We start from the raw sequence: 21788 nt of genomic DNA, 5'->3' as shown, positions 1-21788 counted from the left end.
CTATGCTTAGGTTTTAAGGAATATACCATTATAATAAGAGGCTTTATTCCTTGAAATGGATAGATTAGGAAAATTTCCACATATTTTTATGATTCTGAACTTTTATTTAAAGATTATTTAGCAGAAAATAGAAGTATGAAATATCTCTTTCATCATTCTAGTTTTCTAATGAGTAGTCAGATTTTATTTTTTAGTCTTTTCTCTGATTGAAAAAACATTGGGAAAAGGAGTTCTTTGATAATTCTTATGTATTTTCACTATGTTTTACAAACGTGTTTATTCCTTATAATTTCTAGTTAATCAACCAACATTTATTAAGCACTTACTCTCTTATTCACTGTGTTAAGCACTTGGGATACAAAGAAAGGCAAAAAGCTGTAAGAAATGGTTATGATTTTATTGAGAGGTTAACAAAAAAGAGATTAAGTAATTTTTAATATTACCCAAACTTTATTTTGACCAGTGCTTCTCAAATTTTTTGGTCTCTGGGACCCTTTTGCACTCTTAGAATTTATTGAGGATCTCCCAAAGAGTTTTTGGTTTTGTGGGTTATATCTACCAACATTTACTGTATTTTAAAGTATTTTATTATTATTATGAAAATTGTTTTGAGTTTGTGTACCCCTAGAAATGGTCCCAGAAATCTCCCCCAGGAGTCCTCAGATACTTTGAGAATCTCTGGGTTAGATCATAGTTCTGATAAAGCTAGGTCATTCGTTTATTACTTAAACAAATATTTGGCAAATATCAAATTCTATGTGCCAAATACTGTGTTAGATATATGGAGGATCCACAACGGACACATTTCCTTATTTTCAGGAAGTTTGCAGACAGAATGCTACAGCTGTACTCAGTTAACCATAATCAGTGTAAACGTATAATAATGATGGTTTAAAAATGGCATATTAGTATGTGAATGGGGAAAATGTTTTGAGAAGGCAAAGCTTCCTGGAGGGGAAGGCATCATGAAGGGTAGCCAAGAATTGGACAGGCAGTGGGATAGTGTGGGGGTGATGTGGGGGGAAACTGAGTATCTCAGGAGGAGAATGAATCGCTTTTAAGCTTTTTAGGTTTACAAACAGAAAAAATAATATTTTATTGCTACTAATTGAACCCTAAAACACCCTAGCTCACTAATGTGGGAGCGTTTGAGACATTATTTTGAGTGACTGAAGAAAAGCTTTATTGTGGCAGGGAAGGGGAGGGGGGGGAAATGTCACCCATTTATATGTGTTTTTGTAATGAGGAGTCATTAGCATCATCCCAAGGTAAAAGACCCAGGGTATGTTTGATTGTAGCAGCAGATTTTTGATGAATAGCCTTGATCTCTCGAACTTCATTTTTAAATGATTTCAAAAATCTATCAAAGCCTGAGTTGTCTCTTTTTGAAAAGAAAGAACATGTATTGAGAACTGTGATGTAGTGAATGATAATTAGAAATCTGTGATATATTGCCTTTATTTTCTCCTAATTCATTCTTTATCCTTTGGAGATCATAGAAATTCAAATACAACAGCTGATTAATATTAACTTCAGAATCAAAGCAGATCTGTTCTTTTGTAGCTCAGCCAGATTTTTTACTTATTTTACATTTGTTGGGTACACATTTTTCCCTTTATTTTTTTCATGTTCATATCTAATTATAGGGGGAAAAAGGCCCTAACTATTCTTATCTCTTTAAGGCATTTTCCATTTCTAAGGAAATTTTTTAAAAAAACTTTAAATAGGTTGGTTGTCAGGATGTTCATTCCTAATTTTAGTCCATTAAAAAAAGAATACGTTTAAATTTTACTTCTATTTTAACACATTAAGTTGCACATCTCATTCTCCATTTCTACGTAAAATTCTACAGTATATACAAGTTTAAAAGATTTAGCTTTCCCAGAAGAGTGGTTTAAAAATCTAAAAAAATATAATTTCTCTTTCTGTGTGTCTCTTGTCTCTCTCTCTCTCTGCCTCTCTGTGTGTGTGTCTCTCTTTCCTCCTCCTCCTCTGTTTTTGTCTCTCTGTGTCTCTTTGTCTCTCTGTCTTTGTCTGTCTGTCTCTTTCCCCATCTCTGTCTCTCTCTGTCTCTCCCCCCCCCCCTTTTGTCTCTCTCCATACACATCCACCGGTGTATATGTATACATGTATCAATGTTTATATGTATGGGTGTGTCTCTTTATATATATTATATATTTATACATATACACATACATTTTATCAAAAAGAATAAAGGAAAATGGGATAAGATATAGGTGAAACATGTTGGAGCTGTAGTCTCATTATTTTAGAGGACATAATGTTGACAAGTCATTTTTCCTTCTGTGAAGTGGTTCATAGAATCCTAACACTTAGAGCTCACAGGAACCTGCCCCCTCATCCCCATTTTATAAATGAAAAAACTGAGTCTTATTTATACATAGACTCAAAATGTCATGGAGTTTAGTATTTAGCAATAAAAAATGCTTGTCATTTTCTTGCTAAATAAATAGTTCATTTGAGTATCTTTGGGAAACAGAAGGTGTTCTCGGATAGTTCCTACAGTAGGAAGGGGGAATAAAATGCCTAGTCTGGGGTACAGACATATTTAGTATGTGACTATGGAATACTTTTGTTAAATATTTATTGAAATAATAAATGAATGACTGAGCTTCATGAGCTCTATTTTTAAAAATAGCTTTTTATTTACAAGTTATATGCATGGGTTATTTTACAGCATTGACAATTGCCAAACCTTTTGTTCCAATTTTTCCCCTCTTTCCCCCTCATCCCCTCCCCCTGATGGCAGGTTGACCAATACATGTTAAATATGTTAAAGTATAAATTAAATACAATATAAGTATACATGTCCTAACAGTTATTTTGCTGTACAAAAAGAATTGGACTTTGAAATAGTGTACAATTAGCCTGTGAAGGAAATCAAGAGGGATTGGGAATTCTATGTAGTGCTTCATAGTCATCTCCTAGAGTTCTTTCAAACTGGGTGTAGCTGGTTCAATTCATTACTGATGAGCTCTGTTTTTTGACCTAAGATTGTAAGAAAAAAAAGAGGGCAGGAAATAGACAATGATGCTGTTTATCCTGACTATCCTGAGAGTATGAAGGAAGAGTAAAAGCTTAGGATTTTTTTTTCTTTTTAAATATTCTCATATATCCCTTTGGATTTCTATTAGACCATTTGGAACTAGTCATCAGGCATTAGAATGATGCCTGTTTTGGAACTTCTTGTGGATGAGCAGAAAAATCACTTGTGGAGTCTGAATGCAGTTCAAAGCATATTTTTCATTTTCTTGACTTAATTGTGTTTTTTTTCCTTTTTGGTCTATGTTTTTTTTCACAACATGACTAATATGGAAATATATTTTGCATGATTGCACATGTGTAATCTATATTAAATTGCTTATCCTTTTGGGGAGGGGGGAGATGAGAGAATTAGGGAGTTGAAACTCAGAATTTTAAAATAATGAATGTTAAAAATTGTCTTTACGTGTAATTTGGAAAAAATAAAATATTTTTGAAAATAAAGCTAATTTTAATATTTTAGTTTCAGGCCAATAGCTGGAAAAATCTTATCCTCAAGATATGCAAAGGCTCCTACAGTCCCCTCCCATCTCATTACTCCTATGAACTTCACTATCTGATAAAACAGATGTTTAAGAGAGATCCTGTGTGTCGTCCTTCAGCTACTACAATTCTCTCCAGAAGCTCTTTAGCGAAGCTTATCCAGAAGTACTTATCACCAGAGGTAACATGTTGAGCTGAGCCATGAGTTGGTTTTTTAAAATGTGATAAATTGACCTTTGTACTTTTTCAGCTTCAGGCACTCATATTGATAATTGGGTAAATGGACATCATTATGATAGTGACTAAGGGGTGGATAGATTATTCACATCACATTTTCTAATATTTTATTTCAATTTACAGATAGTCAAAGAGTATGGTGAGCAAGTCATAGAGGAAACCAGAAAGTCAAAGAATGATACACCAAGGAAAATGGGTAAGAGTTTTAGAATTTTATTCTTATGAATGTTTCCCCAAGTAGACCTTGGTGGAGTGGTGATTTAATTTACACAGTTGCTCCCTCCTATGAAATCACCCTTAGCCTAATGAAACCTCCTTAGGTGGGCTTATGATGACTGTAGAAAAGGATTCAGAGGACACAGTTCCTAAATCACCTAGAAATGTTAATTTAATTGTTGTTAAGGAAGAGGCAGTCCAATAGATAAGAGTGCTCAGTCAAGAAGACGTGAATTCAAATTTGACTTCAGATATTTACTAGCTATGTGACCCTGAGCAAGTCACTTAATTCTTTTTATTTCACTTTCCTCATCAGTAAAATGAGCTGGAGAAGGAAATGGCAAACTATACCAGTATCTTTGCCACGAAAACCTCAAATGAGGTGATGAAGAGTCAGGCAAGACTGCAACATCAACAGGGAGAGTGAGAGCTTAAAAATTCTATTTTTATTAATAAAAAAATTCTTACATTTGTTAATGAAGAAAAGTATATCTCAAATGAATGTGAAATAATTATCAGGCACTGTAAATCAAAATAGATTTGTGATTTGGGTTTGTTTCTTTGGCTGGTTTTTGCACTTCAAGCTATTTTTATTTAAATGTTTGACATGTTCAGGAATCACAGAACTTATGTTTGACAACTTTAGTAGTGATTTTGATTTAGCAAATTAAAGTGTAGCCTGTTAAATTGAGGGCCTCATAAAGTATTCTTCTGTACAGTTTTTCCCAAAGGCCACATAAATACAGTATTGGTGTGAAAATGTATGTCTACAAAGATTTTAAAGTCTGTTTTCAGGCAAAGCAGTGCTTTCTTACTGGGCTAGGTTATCTCTCTCTATTTTTAAGAGGCGATCTGGGTTAAGTGAGTTGCTCAGGGTCACCCAGCTAGTAAGTGTAAGTGTAAGCTAGTAAGCCACCTAACTGACCTTGTTAGTTATCTCTTAAATGTTAATCTAAAATCCTATCCTATAGCTTTTCTGAACATTGTCCTTTCTTGATTTTTCTGTCCCTTTTCATTAATGCCCCATTATCCTAGGTCTCCTATACCAAAACCAAACATCAGGGAATGGCTGGAGAGACACTGGAGTGAAAACTATATAGGAATACGGTGACAGTGGCTCCTATTTGCTTTATTAAATGCTGCATCATTGATTTGCAGCATCTCAGTTTTGAGCACAGGACAGATTCCATTTTTGTATCACAAGAAGTCATTTTTCCTAAAGCATAGGTCTGACCTTATCACCTCCCCTATTCCATAACCTTCCCTGGCTCCTTTCGTCCTCTAGAACAAAATGGAAAATCCTTCATTTGGTAGGTGAAGCTCTTTACACCCTGACTTCAACCTTCCTTTCAGTTTTCCTGCTCTCATACTCAGTGGATCCCAACACACCAAACTTTGGTCTTCCTTGCACATGATACCCTACTCTTATTCTGTACCTTTCCCTTGCCTGAAATGCTTTGCCCCATTCCCAGGACTTGGACTCAGAAGTCCAGACTTTATTTAAGATTAATTCAAGTACCACTGCCTCCAGGATGCTTTTTTCCATCCCTTCAGCTTCTAGTGTCAAACATTTTAAAATTATCTTGCAACTACTTCATATTTATCTCATGTGTTCTTATCTATATATGTTGTCTCTGCTGTTAAAAAATGGGCTCTATGAGAGCAGGGACTTTTTGCTTTTCTTTGCCTCCCCAGTACTAGTAATTGCTTACTGATTCTTAATGACACAGAAACGCATCTTTTATTTTATTTTTTAATGTTATCTTTCTTTTTTTATTTTCAAAACACATACATAGATTGTTTTCAACATTCACCTTTGCAAAACCTTGTGTTCCAATTTTTTTTCTCCCTTCTTTCCCCCCAACCTCACCCTAGATGGCAAGTAATCCAATATATGTTAAATATGAGCAATTCTTCTATACATATTTCCACAATAATCTTGCTGCACAAGAAAAATCAGAGCGGAAAAGAAACAATATGCAAGCAAACAACAAAAAAGTGAAAATGCTATGTTGTGGTTCATACTCACTTCTCACAGTCCTCTCTCTGGGTGTAGATGGCTCTTTCCATTACATCCATTGGAACTGTCCTGAATCATTTCAATGCTGGAAAGAGCCTTGTCCATCAGAATTGATGAAACACATCAATTTAACATTTACAGTCTTTCATTGATATTATATACCTTGGAATATTAATGATAACTAACACAAATATAGTGTTTCATATTATTCCCCCATTTTGTTGATGAGGGAACTGAGTTGCACAAAGGTTAAAGACCTTGCCTATGGTCCCACATCTAGTAAATGTCAGAGTAGCCTATGAATCCAGCCTTTTCTGGACTTTTAGGTCCAACACTTCCATTACCCTAAAATTTCCTTTACCTCCCAGAGTTTTGAGGATCAGATGAGATAATAAATTTGTAAAGTTCTCAGCACAGTGCCTAGGGCACATAGTAAGCATTCTATAAATGCTAGTAGTTATCATACAGAAGAGTCCCTTCTATTATTTCCTATGAGAATCAAAAGTAATATAGAGTGACTGGGGAAAAGGCTAGGTTATTGAAAGAGTGCAGGTATTAGGTATTGCTTTTCTAGCCTAAGTAGACAAACATTTGGCCTTCAATAACCCAGTTGAGGGAAGGAATGTGATATATAAGACCCTACCAGAGAAAAATCAGAATCAGGAGACTTGTGTGGTAGAGGTTTCTCCAAGGCATTCTTTTTGATCCTACTGGTTTCTCCATAAAAGAAATAGTTGAATTCATCTTAACCATTTACTCAGTAGAAAGGGGTATGGGAGCAAAATAGCAGAAGTGTTCCTTTAAGAGTTGAGTTGTGTTTTAGGGTGGTTAAAACTTTGCACCATTTATTCCAACAAATGTTTTAGCTTCATTATAAAACCTTATAAAAATTGAAGTTGACATTAAGTAATGTGAATATTTTAAAGTATGTTTTTTTTTCTTTCCTCCCTTAGGCCCTGTCAAAACAAATATCTCAGGAAATGAGGCAGCTATTGTGGTGAGTTAAATCCAATTAATAAGTGTTTATTGAATACCTACTTGCTCTCTACCCAGGGAAGCTAGGTGAATCAGTGGATAGAGTACCAGACCTGGAATTAGAAAGGCTTACCTTATTGAGTTCAAATTTGGCCTCAAAGATTTACTAGCTGTGTGACCCTGGCCAAGTCACTTAATCCTGTTTTCTCATCTGTAAAAATCTATAAAATGATGTCCTCTCTTTTCTCAAATAACTTTTTACTTTGAGATAAATAAGATTTGAATTTATAAAAAAATATACCCAAGCTGTCTCCAGGCTCTCTGCCTTTCATTCTATCCCAGGTACCATTGCTAGTTCTGCTTCCTAAAGGATATTTTAAACAGAAATTCCACAGCTAAAAAACTGACAGTGATTCTCCATTGTCTACTGAATAAACTCCTTAGCCTGGTATATAGGGATTTCCCTGATCTGATCCCAACCTCCCATTTTAGTCTTTCTTGCCTCAAATCTACAGTGTTGACAACAGGCTTGGCCCCATGGGTAAAAAAAGCAAGACATTTGTATTATAAGAGCCTGAGTCAGATCTAAGATGAGTTCTCTCTTCTCATTTCCTAAATACCCTAGAGATTGGGGCTTGGGGCAGGGAAGAGAATTTATTTAGAGGGTAGTTGGAGTGGTAGCTGGAAAAAAGAAGGTTAAAAAGGTAATTGATATTATATGAGAGAGAAGCTGCATAGAAAACACTCCTCAGCCTATATGTATTGATATTGCTCATGTAAAAACTTTTCATGTAATTGAATTTTTTTGTTTTACCTTTTATAATTATTTGTCTCTTTCTCCTTACTCTCTGTCTCTGTCTCTGTCTCCCTCTCGCCTCTGTTCTCTTTCACTGTCTTTCTTCATCTTTTTCTTCCCCTTCCTCCGTCTGTCTCTCTTTATCTCTTTTTCACTCTTTCTGTCTTTCTCCATCTCTCTTTGTCTCTCTCTCTCTCTCTGTTTCTGTCTCTCTGTGTCTGTCTGTCTGTCTGTCTCTCTCTGTATGTGTCTCCTTCCTCTCTTTCCTCCCTCTCTTCCCCTTTCTCTCCCTCCTCTCACTCAAGAATTCTCCCATTAGAGAGCCAAACAAGGGAGATAGAGAGTGCATAAGCATAGGATCATACATTGTTTTTGCTGAAAGAGATCATTTAGTCCAACCTCTTCATCTTATGAATTAAGAGATTGTACCCTAAATAGGGAATTAATTAGGTCACTCGCCCAGCTAATAAGATTCTGGATCAGAATATGGACCCAGATCTTTTGGACATTCAAGTCCTTTGCTCAGTACAAACTTCCTTCCAGCATAAGTGCCATTTGTAACAAGAACATGGAGGGTTCTATTGGCTTTTGCCCTGCCCTTCTTACATCTGACTTGTTCAATAAACACCTATGGTCTTTTAGAATCTGTTTCCTTTGAAATTCAATTTGGGCCCCTTCTACATGAAGGCTTTCTAGCATTGCCCACCTGCTGTTGCCCCCTCCCAATCGTACTGTATTTATATTGTCTATGATTATGTGTACATGATATCTCTCCTAATGGAATGAAGGCAAGGACCATTTCATCTTCATCTTTGTTATTCCCGAGCCTACTGTAATGCCTGGGAAAAAGTCTGCATTTAGCAAATTTTTATTGAGTTGTTAATTGTTCAGTTACTACTTACCATATGGTAGGAACTATGCTAAATGCTGGAAATACACATAAAACAGAAAGACAGTCCCTACCCTCAATGAGCTTACATTCTGCTGGGGGAAGATAGCTCATAAAAGGAATCTAAAAGGAAGATGAAGAGATTAAAATACCTGGGATGGAAGGTATGGTAGAAAAGTAAAAAGTGGGAGTGCAGGCTGGGGGGGAAATGAAGGCTGGACCTCTTTAAAAATAAAGATTCTGAGAAGAACCATCCTGTCAGAGAGAGAGAGGCTGTCATTGTAATTAAAATCTGTGAGAGCATTCTGGAACATTGTAGAGAAAGTCCAGGAAAGCTGGACCTGCTCTTCCCAGATTGGTTGGTCAGAAAGGTCACAATATGAATTCTCTCTGGAATACTGTGTTCATTTTGGATTCTAGGACCAACATTGATGATCTGGAACATGACCAGAATGGTAAAGGGACTCAAGAGACAATGTTATATGAAGATTGGATGAGAGAACTTGGGCTGATTTACTTAGGAAAGAAAAGATTTGGGGTTGATCATGGTGGTTGTTAAATGTTTTTAAGGTTAAACTATAGAAGAAAGGTTAGACCTCTGGCTTGTCCCTGATCCTAGGACTAGTGGTTAGAAATTACATGGGAGTAGATTCTGATTTGATATAAAGAAAAACTTTTTCATTGTTGAATATATTAAAAGTTAAGAGTATAAGATAATGAATTTCTCATCCATGTACATCTTTAAGCATATGGATCCATACTTTAGGTAAGGCTGGACAAGTGAACTTACAAGGTTCCCCCTAATCCATGATACTGTGGTTTTTTCATATTTTTATGTGACAATTGTGTTTTTCTTTTCTTTTTTTTTTTTTTTTTTGAAAGGAAGGGGAAGAACAAGGTAAAAAGTGTAGCCATGCTGACTTAGAGAACATTAATAAAAATTTGGCTGAAAATGCATTGAAGCGAATAAGCAATGAGGAAAAAGGTAAACTATTGAAGTTCTAATGCTATAATTCTGTTGTTACTGTAGTTATTCTTCTTGGGGGAGGGAAGGGGTAAATCTCTATCTTGGGGGAGGAAATGCTCAGGTATATCTTGCTAGGACAATTGGACAGATTTTTTTCATGTCTTTCCAATAGCCTCAGTGTTTTTTATATATCTACATATATTTGTATATATATATATATATGTATATATATGATTATATATTCATAAACAAATATATTTTATACAGAAATTTACAAAACACACAATTTTACATTTGTATAATGTACAAATTATACAATGTACATATATGTGTATTTTAATTTATGTTTTAGAAGGTTAGTATTTGTGAATTAATGAGTCTGAATAAGAGGTCTTTTGATTTTCTTTTGTGATCCATGTGTTGGAGTAAGCAGTCTAATTTTTTCTATATTTGTTTCAACTATAAAATAATAATACTTTCACACAACTTCCAAATAGTGCTAATATTTTTTGATAGAATTTGTTTTCTTTATGATTTACTATTTATTGACTGTCCGTATTAGATCAAGAGCAATGCAGAACAATTATTTGATAAGTTTTCTTTGAACTTAAATTCTGAGGTTATGTAACATTAATCAAACTATACTGATACATATATATACATACTGTAAAATATATCAAATACTTTAGTAAATACGTTAGTTTTTATTTTTGTAAGCCTTGAAAGGTCAAAAATTTGTTTTTTATTGCTCCACTCCTTATTTGAGAGTTAAGAAGATATCACAGCATTTTTATTGTGCTATGTTAGCTAACTGTATAAATAGCATATTAACATTCCTCCTTTTATTCTATAAATAAGAAAACAAATCAGTCCATCTGAAGAAAAATAACTCACCAAGCCCTCAGAGGAGACAGTGGGAGAAGAAAATATCTAATACAGCTGTAAATGCCTTGGAAAATGCATCAATACTCTCCTCCAGTTTAGCATCAGAAGAGGATAGAGGTGTGTAAAGATACTATTGAATGTATTTAATTTCATTATGTACAACTCTTATTTTTTAAGATATTTTATTTTTTAAAATATTTTTCCAAGTATATGTAACAGTTATTTGACATTCATTTTTTAAAACTTTTGGAGTTCCAAATTTTCTGCCTTCTCTCTCCATCTTCCCAGAGACAGCAAGCAGTTTGATAGAGATTTACATATTTAGTCATGCAAAACTTATTTGCCTATTAGTCATGTTGGAAAAGAGAAAACAAACCAAACCAAACTCCAAGAAAATAAAAAATGTATATTTTGATCTGCATTCAGATTCCATCAGTTCTTTTCATCATAAGCCCTTCAGAATTGTCCTAGGTCCTTGTATTGTGGAGAATAGCCAAGTCATCCACAGTTGACAATATTGCTGTTACTGTGTACTCTGCTCTTCTGGTTCTGCTCACTTCACTTTGCATCTGTTCATGTGAGTCTCTCCGGGTTTCTCTGAAAACATCCTGCTTGACATTTCCTACCACACAATAGGATTCCATCACAATCATATACCACAGTATATTCAGCCATTTCCCAACTGATGAGCATTCCCTCAATTTCTAAGTTCTTACCACCATAAAAACAGCTACTATAGATATTTTTATTCATAGAGCTCCTTTTCCTTTTTAAGAAAAAAATCTCTTTGGGGTACAGATCTAGTAGTGTTATTTCTGAGTCATGTATGTAAAATTTTATAGCCTTTTGGGTATGGTGCCAAATTGTTCTCCAGAATGATTGGGTCAGTTCACAAGTTCCTCAGCAGTGCATTAGTGTACTTATTTTCCCTCATCCTTTCCAACATTTTTCATTTTCCTTTTCTGTCAATCTGATGTGAGTAGAGTAAAAGTGATATATTAGAGTTATTTTAATTTGAATTTCTCTAATCAATAGTGATTTAGAGAATTCTTGTATAGCGATTAATAACTTTGATTTCTTCTGAAAATTGCCTGTCCACATTTCGACCATATATCAATTAGGGAATGACTTGTATTTTTATAACTTTGACTCAGTTCCCCATATATTTGAGAAATGAAGCCTTTATCAGAGAAACTTGCTGTAAAATTTCCCCTCATTTCTATTTCCTTCTAATCTTTATTTCATTGTTTCTATTTGTGCAAAACCTTTTCAATTTAATGTAATCAAAATTAACCGTTTTTATGTAGAGTTTTCTAAGAATTCTTTGGTAACCTGCTGGCAGTGTGTGGATAATATTTAATGGCCATTCAACTTAAGGCTTATGGAAATTGAACAAGTTTTTAAATGCCTTTTTTGGTTTTGATATATGATTTGAAAGATACATTTTATGTTCCATGTCAGGCAGTTGTTTCAATGTGTACTAATTCTTTGATTGTGCCCTAACTAGGTGGTTCTGTAATAAAGTACAGTGAAAATAATACCAGGAAGCAATGGCTCAAAGAATCTCCAGAAACTTTGTTGAATATCCTTAAGAATGCCGATCTTAGCTTGGCATTTCAGACATATACAATATATAAATCAGGTAACTAATGACTATTCTTCATACATTCACATAAATGCTTAGAAATTAAATGTTAGAATTTAGAGTTGTTTAATATTTTAAAGTTTTTAGGGACAATTTTCCTATTCCAGTTAAAATGTAGTAAGAAATTATCAGGTTTTCAAGAAAATTTGTTACAAATTTACATTGGTTAAATGGATCATAAAATTGATGTTATTTTAAGAGGCTATATATGTTAATCCCTCTTATTTTAACAAATAAAACCTTAATTGCCTTAATATTACTATTTTACAATTCAGAACAAACTATTATGAACTCCAAGGGATAATCCAATTTATTTTATTTTACTGGAATTTTATTGAATACTGTTTGAAATAGTAAGCTAAAAATAGAAAATCAGGGAGATTTATAAAATTAAATGGACTTTCTTTTGGGAGTTTTTTTGTGCTATAATGATGTTTTTTTCGGTTCACCAGTGGATCAAGATAAGGGAATAGAACATCAGAAAAAGAAATTTAAAGCCTTGATAAGGAGTCAGAATTTTAGCCTTATGAACAAGTAATTTTATTTGCTGAATAAGTAAAGTGAGGCAGGGGTGTGAGGGTAGGATTGAACTAAATGATTTTTGAAGGTTCAGTTTAAAATTCTGTAAATTGTTGATTCGGTATAGGTGAGATGATATTACAAGGAAGAATTTTTTCCCCTATTAACTTCCAGTAATTAAAACTCTTTGGACAGAGTCCAAGCTACGTTGTTATTATATCAAGTTCCATGCTAGAGTGGGTAATGACATAGCAACTCTTTGTTATTTGTAATAGGATTTGCCTTTTATCAGGCTGGATTTTTTGTTATCCAGTAGTTAGAAAACTTGAACTAGCACTCAAGGAGCCCAAGATTTTATTCCTGGTCATATACCCATATTATATAATTTAAGGAAGACATTGAACCATGTTCTTTCATCATTCTCATCTTTTAAACAAAGATCCCCACGTTAAAATGTTTTGCAATTCTTAAGCAGAAATGATCATTGTGAGTTACATGTGATAGATACACAGGCAGTTATGATATATTCTTATAACCTTTTTTTTCACTTTAATACTTGTGTAAGCAGAACACTGAAAGGAAAAAATTGATTATTTGAAAATTGTCATGGAAACACAACTGAGTCATTTGTTGGGGGAAAATAACATTCCTCAATCAATTCAAGTGTTTAGTTAAGTACCTACTATGTGCTCAGCACTCTTATGCGAGAGACAGAAGTTAAGGACATGATTTCTGTTCTCATGAATCTTATCATCTAGTTGTATCTAAATGATGTATTTATATTTTGTACCTATATGATGTATATGTGTGTCTCTGTGTATATATCTAAATATGTGTGTACATCTAAATATACATTCACATGTGTGTGAATGCAAGATTAAGAATTTTTTTTAAGTTGATATTCTTTTAATCTTTTGAAGGCTCAGATAATTTCCTGAAAGGACCTCTTTCTGATGAAGAAGAAAGATCAGATTGTATAGATGGAGATAATGATATCATCTTGGATCCTGAGAGACTTGAACCTAGATTAGATGAAGAAGACACGTATGTTTAAATAAATCTAAAAAATTTTTGTTAGCATGTGTTTGCTTTAACAAAATTACTACCTAATAATTTCATGTTGAACATGGGAATTTTATATTATTTTTCACCCTGGTTGAATACAGGCATTTTGTCCTGTAGAAATTAAAAAATTCTGAAATACAAAATTTCATTCCATTGTTGATTGGGATTTGTGTATCTAATTTTTTAAATCTTCTACCCCTTGTATTTTTTTCATGCTTAATATTTAGGAATTTAAAAACTATACTAGAAATAGTAAAAAATGAATTTTGATATAGTTTCCTATCATCCTCTTCTCCTCAAAATCCATTTAATGATCAGGACAGGGGGAAAATAAAGGAGGAAAGAGAGAAGAAAGCTTTTTTTTTTTTTAATGATTGTGATATCTTGTATTAAATCGACAAATATTTGAGTGCCTATAATAAAGACTTTATATTTTCATTTCTCACATGTAGGGATTTTGAAGAAGATGATGATGATCCAGATTGGGTGTCTGAACTGAAGAGGAGAGCTGAATTAAAGTGTGTGGCTCATGAATAATTCCAAAAGAAATGTTTCTTAAGCACATTCAGAAGAATTTTTAAAATAAGTAATCAACACTGTGTAAGTTTACTTTGGCAACAAAATAGATAAAAGCTGTGAATATTAAAGATGAAGGGTTTGATGAAAATCACCAGGAAATACATCTAGAACCCCAGTGGGTTTTTTGAAGTAGATGTTAGTTCTATATTAATCCTCTAATTGGAATAGCATTGTGTAAATTGTTTTCTTTATAGGTCAGAAAGAAGTGGTGCCATTCCAGGAAAAGATCTGAGATTTCTAATATTTAATGTACTTTTAATCCTAAAATACTTTATAGGGAAGAGCCCTGTATCTTGATGGTTGTGGCTGTTTATTCACAAGGTTTTGACATATTATGTAATTATACTCTTACCATTTTTTAATTTGTGGAAATATTTTTAGTGGGGCAGTTGTTCTTACGTAGTAGGATCTTTTCCCACTGATTGACAGAGGAGCCAGTGGAGATGGAACAGAAATAGGAAAATGAAAGTGGAATGAGAAATAAGAAGCTGAGAGTGGATTGAGTTTCTAGATTACACCAGAGGTCAGGCATGAGCAATAAGAATAATACTGGTAGAATAAGGAAGAGCAGATCCTTGAGAAGAAATTCAAGCTCTGTTTTAATGTCAGTTCTTTAGAGACAAAATATTTTGCAATTGGACAGTTCTTTGACTGCAGTATTCTTTGGTAGAATGTAAGTTATATGAAGGCAGGGGCTCTATATTTATTATCTATAATTCCTGCCACATGGTAGGTACATGGTAGATATTTGCTTTAAATTGCTTGGGTAGTCTATTTTTTTCCTAGTGTTTACAGGAAATAAAGACTGAAAAATTGATAAAGACTGAGCAAGGAATGTGACAAGAATAAAAAAGCCATCAGAACCCGTATGTGATAAACACTGTAATAATTATTACAGTTTTGCTTAATATGATGTAATTTAAAAAACAACTTCCTAAAAATGTTAAGGTCAACAAAATCATAGAATTTTCTATGGGAATGACTAAGGAGACCTAGTCTAGACTATTTATTTTATAGGTCAAGAAACTAGCTCAGAGTGTTTGTGACTTGGGCAAGACTGCACAGTGGCAGATTAAGAACTATAATGTCATCATGTCAGTCAGTCAGCAGGTATTTATGAAGTGCTCATTACATGCCAGGCATTGTGCTAAGTGCTAGGCAGAAACCATCCCTGTTCTCAGGGTGTTCCCATACTTATGGGGAAGACAACATATGAACAAATAGGTACATACAAAGTATTCCAGTGTTCTTTCCACTGTATATGTTTTTCTCAAATGATCTAATGGTTCATTCTGAGGTACAAAGTACTGTGCTACGTTTTTGTGTGCAAAGGCTGATATAAAATTAATTGCTTTATTAATATATGGGATCGAACAGAAATAGGATGAGAATGAGTAGAATTTCTCAATCAGATCAGAGATCAACTGTGAATCATAAGAGAATAGGACAGAAAAAGGATGTTATGAGTTATCAGAGAACAAAGAAGACGATACTAAACTTTGGCTTATAAGTAGGATCAAAAGCAAGTCTGAGATGGCACAGAGAATTGATGAGACAGAAACACTATTTAAGCTGAGGATCAAGGAATTAGGAGAGATTTCATGGTGAATCTGATGTAGATAGGAGATAATTAAGAATTAGAAATATATAATTGGCTATGACATCGACTAGGTAGTTTATAGCCTTCATTTTTTAATAATAAAAAGTATTTAAAAGTATGCAAAATTTCAACATAATGTCCTCATTCCATTTGGGACCAGGACCTGTTTTTCTGTTTTGTAATCTTAAAATGTCTAATGTCAGGAGTCATACTTCTTTGGAAAAATCATAATTTTCCTGATTTTTCTGAAAACATCTGGTTACCTTTTCATAATTTTTTCATAATAAAAGTTTCTGTTTCTTGCATTAGACTAATTGTGAAGTTGTTTATTTTTGTGCACATTTATTTCCAAAGTGTTATTTCAATAAGGCTAATTAAAAAACCAAAACTCTTAAGGTCATCTAGCTTTCTACTGAGTTGGCTGTCTGAATAGGAGATAGACCACTCAACTCCTTCATACCTAGTCTAAAACCCTTGGATTTACACCAAATTTATGACAAAGAAACCTGATGGAAAACTATCATAGTGAATCATACCAGAATTCCATAAAATTGAATCAGAAGCCCAAGTCAGTAAGAAAAGGGACCCCTCTAGCAGAATGAATATTAGCTTGAGGAGAGACAGAGTATGTATAACCTGAAAGATTCTGTCAGAAGGCAGCAAGAGTGGAGAATTTTTCTGAGGAAAGGGAGGTCGGGAATATGCATTTGTTAAGTACCTATGTGCCAGACACTGTGCTAAGAACTATACAAATATTATCTCATTCAATTCTTACAACTCTATGATGTAGGTTCTATTTATTATCTTCAGTTTACAGTTGAGGAAATGGGGCATAAAGGTAAGTGCTTTCTAGAATGAAACAACTAACCTGAATCTGAGGAATTTTAATTCAGGTCTTAATGGACTCCAATTCCAGTATTCTATCTATTGCCACTGTGACACCTAACTGACTCTGAGAGAGATAACATGTTCAGAAGGAAGTAGTTCAAATACTCCTCACATACTATATTTAAGATCACACAAGACAAGACAACTCCTATTGAAAACCAGAAGAGATCTTTGATTACAGTACTCCAAAAAGCAAAAAGAGAAGTACCATCACCAAGAATAAATTACCTTGCAAAACTGAATATTTCTTCCTACAGGAAGAAAATGGATCTTTAATGGAATAGAAGATATTTTGACATTTCTAATAGAAAAACCAGAGCTGAGTAAGAACTTTGAGATAGAAATATCTGAACAATTGAAAAGAGCAAACATTCCATCATTAGGAGAAGAAATAAATGTCTTTTCAAAACCTTAATGTGTTCAAAAAGTATTGAATGAGTAGAAAAACATGGCTTAGGATGTATTGGTTCTATTCTGAGAGTTTTTAGAGGGGGGGGAAAAGGGCAAGTAAAAGGAATTTACAAGAGTAGAAAGGAAGACTTTGCTCTTATAATTAGCATACATGCGAAAATAAAGGAAAAGAATGGAAAATGGCATCAGATGAACTTCACTCATCTGAACTGAGCAAAGAATTAAATACACACAGTTTAGTATAGAAATACATCAAATTAAGCAAGGATAGGGAAGGGGAAGAGTTAGAATCGACAATACTGGGGAAGGAATAAGTCATTGTCAAATGCTTTGTAAAAATATGTAAAATCTGGGGGAAACTATATTATTCCACTATTATAATAGTTAATTATGTGAGAAAAGAAAATAAAAAGTGAGTTTCTTATGACTTGCCTTTGATGAAGCCATAGTGGCTCTGTGAGCACTATTTCATTTTCAAGATTGTCAGTAATCATGACTCCTTAGAATTTGCCAGCATTTGGAAATAAAGCTCACTGACCTGTAATTTGCAGATGCCATAATCTTGGTGAATTCAGGGGCATTTTTTCCTTTTCCATTTCTGTGATACCTTTCCCTTTCTCTGTAATCTTTCAAAGATCAGTCCATGACTCAGCAATCATTGATATCTATCTTTCTGTTCTTTCAGGACTTCAGGATATAGTCCATCATAGCTTGGTGATTCAACATAGACTATACCATGTACTTGTCTCTATTGCAATCACTCTCCATGCCTCATCTCCTATTCCATCCTACAAAGTTCTTTCAAATTAGTATTTCCAATGCTCATCACACTATTCAAAAACCTTCAATGGTTCCCTATTATCTACTAAATAAGCATCTTTTCAATGGTTCCCACTATCTGGCTCAAAACTATGCTTTCTAGTTTTATCAGGCACTTTGCCCAAATTGGATTAATCACTTGCTATCTACTGACCTCATCCTGCATTTTCCTACCTCCAAAACAAAGTCAAAATCATTACTTCCCAACTTCTTCCTCTCTCTTCTGCCCCAAGACCTAACCTTGTTGTACTTTTGTTTATAAATCCTGGCTCACATTTTCTTTAATTCCTCTAGGTAAACATATCTTTACTATCTCTTATTTGTTTATAACTCTCCTATGGATTTATATTCTAATTTGTGTTAGTTATTGTGCATCTTTTCTTCTTTCCCCTGCCAGATTATAAATTGAAGGGCAAAGAAGGAGTCCTATTTGTCTTAATAAACTGTCTAGCACAGCACTTAGTATATAATAATCGCTTCATATATTTTATAGAATTGTTCATTTGAAGTGTTTCCCATTTCCCACTACTGCCTTAAAAAAGAAGCCTACAACGAGAGAGAGAGAGAGAGAGAGAGAGAGAGAGAGAGAGAGAGAGAGAGAGAGAAAGAGAGATGGAAAAACAGATTGATTATGGAGATATTCAGAAATTATGTTCAATATAAATTTGGACAATTACCATGAAATATATCCCAGAGGGGAGTTGGCAGGTTCTCCTTGCCTTGTTTATTAGACATAGCTAAAGATGTTAAATTTTAAAATGTGCTTTAGCTACCATATATTACCCATTCCATGCTCCCCAGCTGAGAAGGAAAGTGATAGATACCACAGCAGCCTATGAAAAAAAAATTAAAAATAGCCCACAATCCCAAGTTACTTTGGGTAAAAAGGTGCTAAGAATCATTTTTTTTAACATGCTTTTTAAACATGTTTGCCTAATTCATATCTTTCCCCCAGATGCTTGATTTAACTGTGTGACAAAGATGTTACTAAGGTAACAATCACATTCTTACTGGCATTTTTACTATAAATGAAACAAGTGACTGAGAAGGGAGAGAGGGCCGGTTATGTGGTGAGAGAAAGAACAGATTCTGTCAGGTGGTGTCCTTGTGTGTGACATTGTTACTGGGTCCTAAATGTAGCTCCTCGGACTTTAATCCTGGGCTGGCTGTAAAATCCGTCATAGGTTTAATTCCTGGGTCTCTAATGTTCGTAACCTTCCCAAACTCACAAGGTCACAGCCTCTCATCGCTTCATCTAAAACTAAGGAGCAAATATTGAGTAGGAAAAGGACTGATTCCCGTGCTCATGGGGACAGTTTGGTTTTGGATCGAGAGGGTCCAAAGCTACCCCCCTTACAGCACATTGAATCATCATGGGAACCACACTAAGACCTGAGATCCAGGAGGGAGAAGCTGAGGCTGAGGCCACTCCACGCTCCGCAACCGCAGCCAGTCCAGAAAGCCGGGGCCGCAAGGTCAGCGGAGCAAGGGTCAGTCACAGAGCCTCTGTGGGCGCCCCAGGCCTCCCGGGTGCTCGCATTGCACCGGCTCTCCCTTAACTAGGCTCCCCGCCTCTCTAACGGTGAATGGCGGCCTCAGAGAAGTTTTGCGTGTGTCACACACTGATTTGAAGGTGGCTAAAAGCCCATTTACCGAACACATCTTCACTCTGTGATTTAGGATCCCGCGCAGCCTTCGTTCTTTGGGGGATTAAATCTCAGCAAGTGGGCGTACCTGCCGAAGTGTGAACCTGAGGGTGAGCGCGTACCTGCCGAAGTGTGAACCCGAGGGTCGGCGCGTACCTGCCGAAGTGTGAACCCGAGGGTCGGCGCGTACCTGCCGAAGTGTGAACCCGAGGGTCGGCGCGTACCTGCCGAAGTGTGAACCCGAGGGTCGGCGCGTGACCGGTGCCTGAAGTGCGTGGGCAGGACCGCGGGTGAACCGGGTCGGCGCCTCCGCCGAGTGTGGAGACCTGAGGGTCGGCGCGTACCTGCCGAAGTGTGAACCTGAGGGTCGGCGCGTACCTGCCGAAGTGTGAACCTGAGGGTCGGCGCGTACCTGCCGAAGTGTGAGTCTGAGGGTCAGCGCGGGTGTGACTATTTTACAAGAACTGGGGGGGAGGGGGGCGGGCTAAGATTACATCGGGACCTGGCAGAGACCCTGGAGCCCACATCTAGTCCAACGTCATTTTGCAGATGAGGAAACTAAGGAAAATCTGGCCCCGAGTCTAACTTTTCCCAAGAGCGATCCCGAAGGGGTGGGAAGGTGCCGGGTGGAACTGGAGGACAGATGCAAGTTTTGCCTGATTCACCATCCCCAGGCCGGGTGGGTGCTCTGCGAAGTGTGCCCAGCGGCAATAGAGCCAGGGCCCAACAGCTCCCTGAGCGGGTGCACCAGGGGGCGCTCTCCCGGCCAGGGTGAGCCCGGGCCCTGGGGGCCTGAGCGGGGCACCAGGGGGCGCTCTCCCGGCCAGGGTGGCCCGGGCCCGGGGCCTGAGCGGGTGCACCAGGGGGCGCTCTCCCGGCAGGGTGAGCCCGGGCCCTGGGGGCCTGAGCGGGTGCACCAGGGGGCGCTCTCCCGGCCAGGGTGAGCCCGGGCCCTGGGGGCCTGAGCGGGTGCACCAGGGGGCGCTCTCCCCGGCAGGGTGAGCCCCGGCCCCGGGGGCCGACAGCTCCCTGAGCAGCTGCGCCAGCGTACGCTCTCTCCGCCAGGATGACGCCATGGCCTTGGGTCTAAGCCCTCTTCCGCCCTTGATCGGAGCACATCACCTCATCGGATTCCTTCCCACGGCCACACGGGGGCGCTGTGGGGCAAGCCAGGCGGCCAGGCGCGGGGTTCCGGGGCGCTGCCGCAGCCGCCTCCAAGAGAAGCAGAGCAGGTGAACTGGGGGCGAGCCCGACGTTTGCGTGGTGGGGACCAGGGGGAGACGCGCGCGCTCTCGTCTGGGTTGAAAGGTGGAGCGCGGGTGGGGGTGGGAAGAAAACAGGCGAGGGTCGCGCCTCCGAAGGGAGGCTGGGAGGCAGCCGCGCTCGGTCCCGGGCAAACGGGAACTCGCGTCCTCTGCAGTGCTGGCGGGGCCGCTGCTGGGGTCGCCCTGGGCCGGAGCCGTCTTCGCGTTCTTGGCCAAGAGAGAGAGAGAGTCCCCTCCCCCCTTAGTGATAAGGAAGCTCAGACTGGCTTCCCAGCAGATTCCGGGAGGGAAAGGGGCAGTCCCCGAGAAATGAGGCATCCCAAGCCCCGGTTCCCCGAAAGCACGGAGGGGGGGGGCTGTGCCGGGGCTGGGGGCCGGGACTGACCCCTGGCCTGTGTTTAATCCGCGGGCTCACCCCCAGAAAAGCGGGTAACCCATACCTACGGAGGCGGGCCGGGCACAGAGGGGGTTGTTTAGCAGAATGCAGGAGAGCAATAAAAAGTGAAAATATCAACCCCGGTTCTCTGTCTGTGTGTCTCTCGGTGTGGCTGTCTCTCTGTCTCTGTCTTTATGTGTCTCTGTCTCTGACTATGCGTCTGTCTCTGTCTCTTATCTGTGTCTCTGTCTCTCTCTGTATCTCTGTCTCTATGTGTCCTGTATCTGTATCTCTGTCTCTGTCTCTGTCTCTGACTATGCGTCTGTCTCTGTCTCTTATCTGTGTCTCTGTCTCACTCTGTATCTCTGTCTCTATGTGTCCTGTATCTGTATCTCTGTCTCTGTCTCTGTCTCTGACTATGCGTCTGTCTCTGTCTCTTATCTG

General features: G+C 37.3%; 1 protein-coding gene across 4 annotated transcripts in view; it reads left to right on the top strand.

Annotated features, from left to right (window-relative positions):
• Nucleotides 1-16249, top strand: part of LOC100927409 (serine/threonine-protein kinase Nek3) — a 29137-nt gene extending 12888 nt beyond the window's left edge. For all 4 annotated transcript variants that reach the window (XM_012545260.3, XM_023499641.2, XM_031961965.1 and 1 more), the window contains 8 exons: nt 3527-3727; nt 3907-3979; nt 6973-7016; nt 9562-9664; nt 10505-10648; nt 12039-12173; nt 13616-13739; nt 14213-16249. In XM_012545260.3, coding sequence (XP_012400714.1) covers nt 3527-3727; nt 3907-3979; nt 6973-7016; nt 9562-9664; nt 10505-10648; nt 12039-12173; nt 13616-13739; nt 14213-14297 — 909 coding nt within the window. In that variant the 3' untranslated portion in view covers nt 14298-16249. The remainder of the gene's footprint in view (nt 1-3526; nt 3728-3906; nt 3980-6972; nt 7017-9561; nt 9665-10504; nt 10649-12038; nt 12174-13615; nt 13740-14212) is intronic.
• Nucleotides 16250-21788: the final 5539 nt, after the last annotated feature.

Source organism: Sarcophilus harrisii, chromosome 3, assembly GCF_902635505.1.
Source record: "Sarcophilus harrisii chromosome 3, mSarHar1.11, whole genome shotgun sequence".
NCBI lineage: Eukaryota > Metazoa > Chordata > Mammalia > Dasyuromorphia > Dasyuridae > Sarcophilus > Sarcophilus harrisii.
The sequence above is the reverse complement of the archived record's forward strand: the minus strand, read 5'-3'. Positions and strand labels throughout refer to the sequence as shown.